This window comes from Drosophila miranda, chromosome XL (genome assembly GCF_003369915.1).
Source record: "Drosophila miranda strain MSH22 chromosome XL, D.miranda_PacBio2.1, whole genome shotgun sequence".
NCBI lineage: Eukaryota > Metazoa > Arthropoda > Insecta > Diptera > Drosophilidae > Drosophila > Drosophila miranda.
This window is the reverse complement of record NC_046673.1, coordinates 17685460-17697483: the sequence shown is the minus strand read 5'-3', so window position 1 is coordinate 17697483 and position 12024 is coordinate 17685460. Positions and strand designations below refer to the sequence as shown.

Here is a 12024-nt window from a genome sequence, read left to right as displayed (position 1 = left end):
CTCTTGCTTTCAGGGTAGAAGTGCCAACAAATTCTAAAGGAAGGGATAAGTTGAAGGCTTCCAGATACTCCCTAAAGATCTATAGACAGTCCATGCAAATGAGTATTACAATGAGCCATCTTTATCTTGGGCAATCCTTTCTATGAGACATATTTTACTAAGGTGCTAAGGTACAACTCGTATTTGAAGATGCTAATATGGTCAAACAATAAGTCTTGCAAGTGACTTTATAAATTGGAGCATTCAACGAGTGAAAATGTTTGTTTTCGACACGCTCCCATTCATCGCCCAAACGTTTGAACATCTCATTAGGAATACGACTCGTATTTGCATTGTATTTAGCATCTTAGTGTACGTATGAGGTGGATCCTTTGGTAATGAAACTGCTTTTGTTATTTTGTATACTTTTGTATTTTTTTGTTTATTTTTTAGTGCATTTACTTAACTAGAGAGTATATTGTATGTAGTTTAGGATTACGCGTAATTAATTAATATCATTAACAATTATAGGGATGGGGTCTGGGGGAGTGTTTGATGCTACAGCTTTATGTTCTCCCACTCAAGGGTGGGCTATCTTTTTGGATTCTTGCTCTACTTGTTAACCATATATACTGCTGATCCTTCTTCAACAAAAAAAAAAAAAAACACAACCTCACACTAAAACCTAACAACAGAAGCTAGAAAAAACAAACAAACAAAAAAAGGATTGGAAATTCTTAGCGAGAAGTATTTTATCGTAATTCTGTTTCTAGATCCTGCCTTCAGCTTCAGGAACTTCAGTGGGAAAGATACGTTAGGTAAATTGAATTGCGCCTACGACTAATGTCTAACGGTATACATATATGTTATGTAGCTCCCGCCGAGACGGGGTCCGCTTCCGCGTCCGGTGTTTTCGGTTCGGATTGCCGGGTGTCAGGTGTCGGGTTCGGGTACGGGTACGGGTGCGGGTCAACGGATCAGTGGATCGTGTATCGATGGGTTAACAACAAATTAGAAATCAATAACAGGGCAACAATTAATGCTGAATAGAGATGTAGAATGGTGCCTCGTCCCCCTCTACTCGTCCAGGCAGATGGTCCGCAAGATGGCCTCCACCACGGAGTAGGGATCGCAGTTGGAGCTGGGGCGACGATCCTCGAAATAGCCCTTGCCATCATCGTTGACGCCACGGGGAATGCGTATGCTGCAGCCGCGGTTGGCCACTCCAGCGCTGAAGTCATTGATCGAGCTCGTCTCGTGCTTGCCGGTCAGGCGACGGGCATTGTCCTGTCCCTGCTTGGGGTCATAGGCGCGAATGTGACGCTCATGGCACTTGGACAGCTTGGCCACGGCCTTCTCAATGTCCCGAATGCCGCCGTCCTCCCTCATGGCCTTGGTGGAGACATTGGTGTGAGCGCCGGCACCGTTCCAGTCGCCAGGCATGGGCTTGGGGTCCAAAGTGGACACGATCTGCAATCGCAAAAAGAGCAAAGAGAAACGAGAGATGCCACATGAGTCCTGGCAAACCTCCTTTGTTGTGTGTGGGTTGTGATCTACTCACGCCAAACTCCTCGGAGATGCGGTGCAACAGGAAGCGAGCCATCCACAAGTCATCGCCAATGGAGATGCCCACACAGGGTCCCACCTGGAACTCCCACTGGGCGGGCATCACCTCGGCATTGGTGCCGGACACCTTGATGCCAGCATACAGACAGGCGCGGTAGTGAGCATCCACAATGTCACGGGCATACACCTAAAGCAAGGAACATACCCCCTAGAGTTCTACAGCGTTCCCTTTATTTTATATTTATCGTAGGCCCTACCTTGTTGGCGCCCACGCCGCAGTAGTAGGGGCCCTGGGGGCCGGGGAAACCGTTCTTGGGCCATCCCAATGGATGGCCATCGAAGTCCAGGAAGGTGTACTCCTGCTCAATGCCGAACCATGGCACCTCGTCGGTGCACTTGTTGGCCACCTCCAGGCAGGTCTTCCTCTTGTTGGTTTCGGTGGGGGTTCCATCGAACTTGTAGGTGTCGCACATCACCAGAATGTTGTTGCCGCGACGGAAGGGATCCTTGTAGATGGCCACCGGATACAGGTAGGTGTCCGAGTTGGAGCCCTCGGCCTGGTAGCACGAGCTGCCATCGTAATTCCACACGGGCAATTCTGTTTGGGTGAATGGGATTGATTGGGCGATTAGTTAAGGGCTGATTGGTGTTCGCTAGGGGGCCAGGGGCTGACCTTGTGGGTCACTTAGCATGCAATACTCTCGAATTAATTGTAATTGATGGCAATTGACTGCCTTTGACTGCATCACATCTCTCTAAAAATTTCTCATTTTCCCCACAATCGGCACGCGCTGGCTTTAAGTCATTTTCATATTGTTGTAAAACAAATGCATTTCTCTATTTACAAGTATGCATACAGTCCGTTTCATACATTTGGGACAGCCCAGAGACAGGAACGGATAAACCGTTTAGTGGACAAGGTCAGGGAATTCCAATTTAAGATGGCACCAATATGGTAATCGAATGAAAACTGGTTTAGGCATTGCCTTGAAGGTTACTTATTTGCTGTTCAAGTGTAATATATTGAGTCATTCATGCGAATTAGTTGTAGAATGATATCTAGTTTCTTGAGTCCCAAAGGCAGTTATCAAAGTATTACACGATTCCACAGCAACGGGCCCTGAGTGTAACCTGTTCGGATTCCCCTTTCCTGCAGTTATTCTTCAATGTGTCATATCATATATCATATATAGAATATACTATAATTACTGTGTGCATGCAGTGCATGCTGCCTTCCACTCCCGCTTTACCCTTATTATTTTTTGTATTTTTTGCAAGGTATCCGTCAAAAAGGGGACTTCCATTGAACCATCCATCTGTCTAGGTCTAGAGCTTTGGGAACCTGTTTTCCATTTGCCAGTTGTTTATTATAATAAATAGTTAATTTCCCTGGCTTCCCCCTCAGCCCCGAACTATCTCTCAATGCTTGTAAATAATGCTAATGAAAATATTTCACTTATGCAAATTTCTAGCTCGCGGGGCGGGGGCGGTGGGGGAATAGAGGTATTTTGCAGTCTATTGTAACAGGCGGGGGGTGACCTTGAGCCAGCGTTTTCATTTACAATCTGGTATCTCATGTTAGTAGCTCTCTATCTCTATCACTCAGCCCCCTTCCCCATCGCATGCTGTCTCTCCATCATCATCATCATCATCATCATCATCATCACTCGCTGGCTGCGTGTGTGAGTGTCCGTCTACTTGTAGAGCGCACTCCAATTGATAAACAGCTGTAGCTTATAGACAGATACGCATCACAAACAGATACAGATACAGATACAGATACACCAGACGTCCCTCAGTGTGTCACTGTGCCACAGCTAGCTGGCCTTCGCTCTCACCACATTTGCTCATCCCATTAAGGGTTTTCCCCGCCTTCTACCAAACATATTTATTGGTATTGGCATTTCTTGTTAGCCCTAATCAGGTGCACCCTTGAGGGGGGTGGCCAATCAGCCAGCATTTTCTTGTTCAAGTGTTTTTTTTTCCATTTGGAATTTTATTGATTCCAATTTATGGTCGACTGATAGACAGGTCCCCTGCAATTTAATATGAAAATCGAATTGTCCTTTATTGAAAACTGCACGATTCACCACGATTAACTGTCATTTGGCTTCAAATTGTTTCAAATTGCCCAATTAGAATCCAAGTTCTCTGACTGCATCGACAAACTTTCCCCACCAGAGTCTACAAGTCTCTTCTACAAGTATGCAGGCATGCTTAACCATTGATATTGAATCTCATCTAGGGCCGAGCGGAAAGTATTGGGCACTGTAATAGTTCTTGACTTGAGGTATGTTCCATGTACTCCCTTGAAACTCTCCATGGAACATCGACCCCTCAAGTAGAGAACTTTCTCTAAGCTCCATTCAATTTCCTTCAAGTAGAGTCCGTATTCTATACTCCCTTAACAATACCAGTAGAAAGTTCTTCTCTCTCTTTCTCTCTATATAGCGACTACTGGCATCCCTGGAGCTTTGGCCTGGCATACAGATCAGTTGCTGTCCCGTTTGGCCAGTGCTTAGGAGGCAACGTGTGGCTTTCCTCCACACCCACACGCGCTGTCACCAAGTGCGTTTCACTGTGCTGATTTTTGTTTTGTTTTCCTCTATTCTTTTCTATCTTTCTACTATGCTCTTTGTCCGATGCACTTCGACTGTGTGCCTGTGTAGATGTATCTACAGATTCTTAATTAGTAATTGTGCGCATTAAGTCACTTTGATAGCAGCCAGCAAAAGTTGTTTGTCTTTGCTTTTGTATTCTATTCGCTTTCAAGTGCAGGCAGCAGGCAGCCCAGGCCATCAGGCAGCGTGTGCGAGTGGAATAATTAAGATGACAAGATCTGGGAATCGACTTCCGAGTTCGGAGAGGGGTTTTTGGAACTCTACCTCTACGGCTACGTCTCCGTCCGAGTCGAGTGTCTGTCTGCGGTCTGTGGGGTCTGAGGAGGGGGTGTTTGCGCCACAGTTGATTAGTTTACGGCTGCCATAGGCACTAAAGACTGTGCTCGTTAATTGCACATTAAAACGCAAGCAATTAAAGAAAAACTCTTTCAAGAGCCGTCGCAATGTTTTTGTTTTATGAAGCCCTCGCGCGACCGCCAAATCGCATTATCAGACGCCAGTCGTGAAATTTTCTTTTTTTAGAATCCCCCAATACTCGTCGTAAATTACTTCCGAGACGGACGGACGGTCGGGCCAAAATGCTGCTGCCCAGTACCGTGCCAAGGCAAAGGTCACCAGCGCACACTCGGGATTGGCGGCTATTATATAATGAACTGACAATTTCGAGTGCTCTACTCTGTTCTGTGTGTGGAGGAGGAGCATCAATAAAAAGCCAAATTAAAAATCAAATAAAATCAATAGCACACGAAAACTGAAAACTAAAAACAAACGAATCGATTCAGTGTCCAATTTCCGCGCTTTTTATAATCAAAATTTATCGGATTGCACCCAATAAAACCCCGTAAATGGGGGATACTCTTGTATGGTGGGAGGCACGAGTTTGTGTATAGAATATAAGTGTGAATCTGGCATCTGTCTGTGTTGGGTCTACCCCAATTTACAGGGAAATTAGCGACTGTCGCGTCTGGCATGGAATTCCATGCGAAGCTGTTCTTTTGGCTCATTTTCTTTTCCCACGCACGATCCACACGATTAAATGGCGATTACTGTTCGACAAAACAATTTCTAGTTGGCCATAAAACTGAGTGACTGCTGGCATCAGATCGGATTGGTGCTGCTGAATTATGGCCTATAAATCAGACCCGACTGAGCAGCACTCCAAACTGTCATTGCAATTGAGTTTGAGCCACTTGGACCTCCCCTCAATGGGCCAATAGATTAGATTCGAGGTGGCGGAGTGCGGGAGTGGGAGATTGGGGATTGGAGGATGCCCCAAATATAGACTTACCCCTGGGACTCTTTGGGATAAAGTCGAGGGTGCGATCCTTGCAGCGCAGATCCTCGCCGGTGCCATCGATCCACACGTAGGTGGCCTGGACCACGTTATCCTCCAGCGGCAGCGACAGGTAGCGGTCGAGGATGGTCTTATTGATGCGCGCATTGGGCGAGTCTTCCAGGATTCTAGCGGACATACTGGACGGTTGGTATTCGGGTGTTTTGCGGGAAAAAAAGTGAATCAAATATAAAACAAGATTCGATTGGCACACGTTTCGGTATTTGGGTTTTTGTGTTTTTTTTTTTAATTTTTGGGTATATGCACCTGCTTGTGTATTTTCGATTTTCTCACACTGTGAACTTTCTTTCTGCTTAGGATAAGCCTAAGTGTCCTTGGGTGGGTGATGGGTGGTGTTTGTTTTTTGTAAGGTTGCGCGCGGAAGCGTTACTGGAACACGACTAAGCTGGAAAGCGTTATTCCAACTCAATTTATAATGACAAACAAAAACAAAAAAAAAAAAACACAATATATAATTCGCCGCCAGCAAGAGTAATGTTTTTATTATTGTTGTTGCTGTTGCTGTTCTGCTAGTATACTACTTACAACAAACTAAACGCTGCGGCAGCGGCAGCCGCAGCAGCAGCACTAGCACCAGCAGCAGCACCAGCAGCAGCAGCGCCATTGAAAACAAAAGCAACAGCTGTTGTAGTCGCTGCCAGCAGCAGCAGAGGCGGTGCGGCGGCCGTCACTTGTTCTAGCCTGCCGACCGCTGCATGATCGGCACTGTCCAAGGTGTATTTTAAATAGGGTGAGGCCAAGTAGGAAGGAGTATTGATGGAAGAAAATAGGGGCTTACGCTCCTTCGTTGCACCAGGGCCTCAAGACCTAATCAGGCTCAGGCGTTCAGGGCTATGAAGTTTGATACCTGACACTGTTAAGTATTTATTGGAATAAAACAATAATCACTCAAGGCAAAGGATATATCTTCGCTTATGCGACATTTTCATAGAGTACCCATTTAATTAATTCTTTCGAAGATCATTGCTAGACACAAACAAAAACAAGAGATTGAACTCGAAGAGCAAAACAAAGGCTTCACCTTGCGCTAAATGCACTTTGGACACTGCCATGTATGCGCACCCACCCCACAGCTTAGACGTCAGTGTTAGCGTCGCAGTCGCAGTCAGCGTCGCAGTCGGCGATTGTAGAAGGATGAGAAGGGGGAAGCGTTCGTTTTGCAGTTGTCGCGCGCTCCGCACTTTGTCACTGCGGGAGAGAGGCTCTCACTTGGTCGTTTCCCTCTCTCGCCCTCTCTCGCCCACAATCTGTTACTGTTAGTGATTCCCAATTGGATTCCTGGTTGCTTCCGGTCGCTGCTCGTCTCGTTCGTTCGCGTTTGCCAAATGCCTTGTTTTATTTTTGATTCACTTTTGATTAATGCGTGAATGAAGTATGGTGTTTGTGGGGGGTGGGAGGATGGGGGAGACAGCGGGATATTACACTTTGATGCATTTACAATGTTAGTAATTAATAATCCGCTTATCATACAGATCGAGAACACGTGAGACGACTGGGGGGGTTCAAGTGCGGGGAAAATGACCACAAGGGCAAGGACAAGGACAAGGGCACGGGCCGAGGCTGATGTTTGCTGCTAAGCAAGTGGCTTAGTGATGGGGTTACAGATGCAACGATGAGTGACTATCGTTTGTTAACTTACGATGAATGCATTTTGTTCCTTTTTTTTAAATTTATTTATAGTTTTGCACTATCTTTTTGTAGATCTTTCACACTTGCACTCATAAATATTGCAGGATGCGACTGCTGACCTGGGATGCTCTGAGACTGGAGAGATGTATTGAAACGGGGGAGCACTGTGGGCAATTCTTTGCAGAGACTGACTGCGCATATCCATCGGCGATTGATCTGCTTTTATAGGCCCTGCTGGGGACCAGTGCGCCAGACGAGACTCTCGACTCCAAAAACCGACGGAGAGAGAGAGAGATGTTCGTCGCTGTCGGATGTGTGACTCGATTTTTTGATTATTTTTATGGCGTATAAAACAAACACGAGCGGAGAATATGTGCTAATTACCTTTTCAAGATTCTCACATTTTATTATTGCGAGTATTTGGCGTCCGTCGGACGGATTTACAAAGCCCAACAACAAACAAAATGTAAATATATAAATATAGGCGTACATATCTCTCTGTAATCAGAGCTGTTTCCCCCGTACTGTATTTCCCCTTTATTGGTTTTCCAGCTACCGATTTCACGGTTCAAGCCGCACGTGAACCTCTCTTGTCCGGGGTCCGGGTCCGCGTCCGTGTCCGTGCCAAGTGCGTAGTCAGCGTCTAGGCTGCGTCTCAATGCGTAGTGCCCTACAGCCAGCGGAAAATATTGGTTGTGCTCGATGGATTAGAGGTGTGAAAATGCTGATTGGCAGGCAATTTTTTTTAAGGGGAAAATAGACTGTTGTTCGAGATGTTAGTTGATTGGATGAAGGTCGGTGTTACGGCTATAAGCAATCAAAACAGGTTCTAAGTGGAAATAGAACGAAAGACTTGCCACCATTTTGGTGTGATCCTATCTTCGCAAAACCTTTTTGCGTTGGGTGTAACGAACGGCAGTCGATCTAAATTTAAACGCAAATAAAAAAGACATAAAGACGGACGGACGGCCGTCTGGCGGAGCGGAGTCAGAGAGGAAGTTGGCCAAATAAATTGCGACAAGCTACATTTTATTTCAATTTTAAATGCACAATTAACGTATGTATCGGCATCTACAAACATGCCTAACCATCTCCATCCCCATCCCCCCATACATTCGACAGTACATAAAATAAACGGAGCGGACAAACGTGAAGTAATTTTCGATTAAGGCCCGTATGACACTTACTGGTTGGGAACTTCATTTATTATTAAAATTTGAAGGATAAATGGATAGGAATTATTACTCCACTGCTTCTTGAAAGAATTTAAATCTTGAAATCTCGAAACATTATAGAGTAGAAACTCATCCATACAATTGTCGTAAGATCTTAGAAGATTGAAGGTGTGTGCTTCTAGTGTTCTATTTTAATCTTCTATTTTCGCTGATTTAATATGATAATGAATAATTATCAATGATTATTCCCCTGCTGCTAAGAAAAATATTGTAAATATTGGGAAAAATCGCAGATGCGATCTCTCCAAGTGGTGACAACTGTCTGTAATTAAATTTGTATATTTTAATCTCCTGTTTTCCCTGATAACATGTGATATGAGTCAGTTTTTGTGGCCCCTTGCGCAGGCCGCCGCTCGTAAAACAGTAAGTGAGTGTCATATGGCTATTATCGCCGCAATCCGTCTCTCGTCTGAGATCTGGGGTTCGTTTCGTCCGTCGGACACGTCTTCTGGTCGACCGTTCACGTGAACTGCGCATGCGTCTGGTGACGTCGTCTATCGTCCGTCCGGCTGTCGTTCGGTCTTTGCTCGCATTTAACGAGGCCTTTTTTCAGCAGCGTCTTTGCTGCATTCAAATTGGCTTAGGCGTCGCGGAATCGATCGATCGGCCAAACGGTGCGGGGCCATAAACCCCCGCCGGGTCTGACCGAAAACTTTGATCTCACGGACGATAGTGCTTACGGCCAAGATTAGTACCCCAAATACCCAGAAAAGTGTGGAAGAACAAGCAGCCCCGACGCGTGGCTTCGATAAGCGGAAGGCAGCAGGGCAGGGCCGGCCAGCAGCAGGCGGGCACGGGTTAACCGACTTAACCGTAAGTAGGTGAAGGCAGCACACCCTCGCCACCCGCTGGGGGTATTTGTTTGTGTGACTAATTGATTGGCGGACGGAGACTGTGCAGACGGCGACGCAGGCGGAGGCGGAGACGGAGACGTTCTGTTTGTGGATCGGATCGTTCGTTCCACGGAACGGAAAGCTGGCATTAATTTGCCTGCTTAATTGGCGATCATCAAGTGCCAATTTATCATTGTGGGCCATCATCATCCCCTAATTTAACTCTCTCTCTCTTTGTTTGGCGCCATTTTCGAGATGACTATCGCATTATCGCTTGGATTTGTATACCCTTCTAGTTAGGGCACTACGATTTTGTGACTTACAAACAGATATCTGAAGAGATGGGCTTAAAAACCCGACATGATACAAGTTTTGTGTGTCAAGGCACTAGAAATGGTACCCTTTTTTTAGGTATTCTTTTATCAGCAGAATATTTATCGGATAGCTTTAATGAAGTACGAGAGCCCAGAGAGCCTCCAGCTACCAAGAGAGGCATCTGCAAGGGTACTCAAACAGTCGCCTAGCCATGGATATTCCCCATTTTGCTGCCATCTTTTGTATTGGCCTCTCGGCTGGGCCTCTTAAGAGGCCTCAATAAAGTTGCATAACCCTGGCCCGTTCGATTGGGCCTCATAAAGGCAAACGCACTTCTAATTCTGCGCCTGCACGACCCTGAACTTTGCCAATGCTACGTGTCTGTGGAGAAACGGAATGCTTGGTACAGACAAGCGTGCGTATACGTAATATGTTCGTGGCTTATCTTGCGAGAGAGAGAGAGAGAAAGAGTGCCACCACGCAGGGGGCAGGGTAACAGGGCATTGGGTTTTGTGCAGCAGAAACAAATAACAACCGAACTGAACCGAAGCGAACCGAATTATAAAATGCTACACTCTTTATGTCCCCAATTGGCGTATAAACTCTATTAAACAATTTATGCTTTCAACTGTCTGAATTGCTTAACTTCTTTATAGCCTGCGGCCGTGGCTGTGGCTGTGGTTCGCTTTGGGGTTCTTTCAGTTTCGGTTTCGGGTTCCATTTCGGGCTCTGTGGCACCGCACGCTTATTTATTCTATAATAAACTTATCTAATACTCATAGTCATGTGCACTTTATGATTGTATGGGTGGTGCCTGGTGTGCTGGGTGCTGGTGCTTGTGCTGTTCTGGATATTTTCCCAGTTCGGCTTGTCATGAAACAGCGTGATCGGAACCCCAAGCACCTCCCCCCCCCTCCCAAATTAAGGCTGATCTTCTGCCTCCCCTCCTTTGCGCGCTGCTCATCAAAAACAATGTCGGGCCATCTCAATTGAGTTGCTCTATCGCTCGCCGTTACCCCCGTTTTTGGCGAGAGTGTTCGCAGCAGAGGGCATTTGAACTTCGACCAGATGTTTGTACAGCCAAGAAGGAAGTATATCCGATGCCAGACCTGTAGACCCAATGCATGGGTAGCAGTGGAAGCTACCAGAAGACCTACCAGAAGAGTCTCCAAGGATATTCAATACAAACCAAAGAGCTGTAGATATCTGTGTTCGGATAGCCCTATCATATAGCTGCTTCCTGAAGAAAAATCTATCTGAAAGGGCATCAAAATGGTGCAGTGCGGTGCGGTGTTTCCCTTGTTGTAATTGTATTGCGTGTTGAGCTGTGGGTGGCTTCGCAGGCATGCGTGTCTGTGTGTGTGTGTGTCTATACAAAATGGGGGACAAACCTACAAAATGGGAAAACAAATGCGGTAAAAAAGGGGCAAATACATAGCTAGTTGAACAATTGCCGTTGATTCAATTTGCCAGACACCGAATGTTGCTCCTAGGCACTCGGTGCTTGGCACTCTCGGGGACTGTTGCTGCAATTACGAGTATATGCCCATCAAATCTATCCCAATCCCACCGAATCAAGCAATTTATTCATCATCGTCATCATCATCATCATCACAATCATTTGCTGCCCTTCGACTGTGGAACGAAGAAACTTTTTGCTTTTTGGATGGGATTCAAGTGAACTTCAATCAACCTTATCAGGCACTCAGCTCTCATGATCGGCATTCCAGCCAAAACAGACCACAAAATCAACGATTAAAACCCGATCAAAACCTGTGAGACTCCCCCCATCAAATGCACGAGTGCGAGCAGTAGCACACTGACGTCATGGGGCCGTGCCAGGGAACGTGCGCTGCTAATCTGAGTGTGCCTGCAAAATGATTGCCTTAGACCCGTCTATGGCGTTGACAAAAAGAAAAACCTTAATACATCAACGGCCGGTACTCGAACGAAACGAACGAAACACTCACGGGTCTGATGGCGATGCCAGACGGGTTTGCATGATTTATGACTCCAAATGAACGGACATGGGTGAGCAGGTGGCACAGGAGCGGAATCGAACGGCAAAGGGGCTAGAATTTGAGGACTTTTAATGCATTCCAAATAGAATATGTAGATAGATTATGACCTGTAGATCATGGACGGTCTTTCTCTTTCCCCAACACCAATGTTGGGGATCATCACTTCGCGGAACGCATTGCCATCCCATTAACTTTTGGGAAGAAAGGCTATTTCTGAATTAATATTGCAACCGATTCAATAAGTTCTATAATTCAATGATAATTTGAATGTCGATTTATTTAATCTTTTTTCCTTTTGAAGAAAACTCGAATGTTTTAAACAATCTTTATTTTATTGTGTCAAGTCCACTGGGCTTTTTGCTGAATGATTTCTCTATTTAAATAAGGAATGAGGAGCTCTCAAGAGATTGAAGAGCTCCATATATCTTGTACTCGCAAAAATATAATAATAAATTGATACTTTTAATGTTA

At 45.6% G+C, this 12024-nt stretch overlaps 1 protein-coding gene across 3 annotated transcripts; it reads right to left on the bottom strand.

The window, feature by feature from the left end:
- Positions 1 to 420: 420 nt before the first annotated feature.
- LOC108164726 (glutamine synthetase 2 cytoplasmic) lies at positions 421 to 7335 on the bottom strand. Of its 3 annotated transcripts, none has more exons than XM_017300616.2 (5): positions 7160 to 7335; positions 5455 to 5639; positions 1803 to 2143; positions 1541 to 1732; positions 421 to 1449 (listed from the first exon to the last, which is right to left on the bottom strand). In XM_017300616.2, the coding sequence occupies exons 1-5, from the start codon at positions 7168 to 7170 to the stop codon at positions 1057 to 1059; spliced, it is 1122 nt and encodes a 373-aa protein (XP_017156105.1). In that variant the 5' UTR covers positions 7171 to 7335; the 3' UTR covers positions 421 to 1056. The 3 variants fall into 3 exon arrangements, with proteins under 3 accessions (XP_017156105.1, XP_017156107.1, XP_017156106.1); XM_017300618.2 differs by having other exon boundaries at positions 5455 to 5627; XM_017300617.2 differs by lacking the exon at positions 7160 to 7335 and adding an exon at positions 5767 to 5910.
- Positions 7336 to 12024: the final 4689 nt, after the last annotated feature.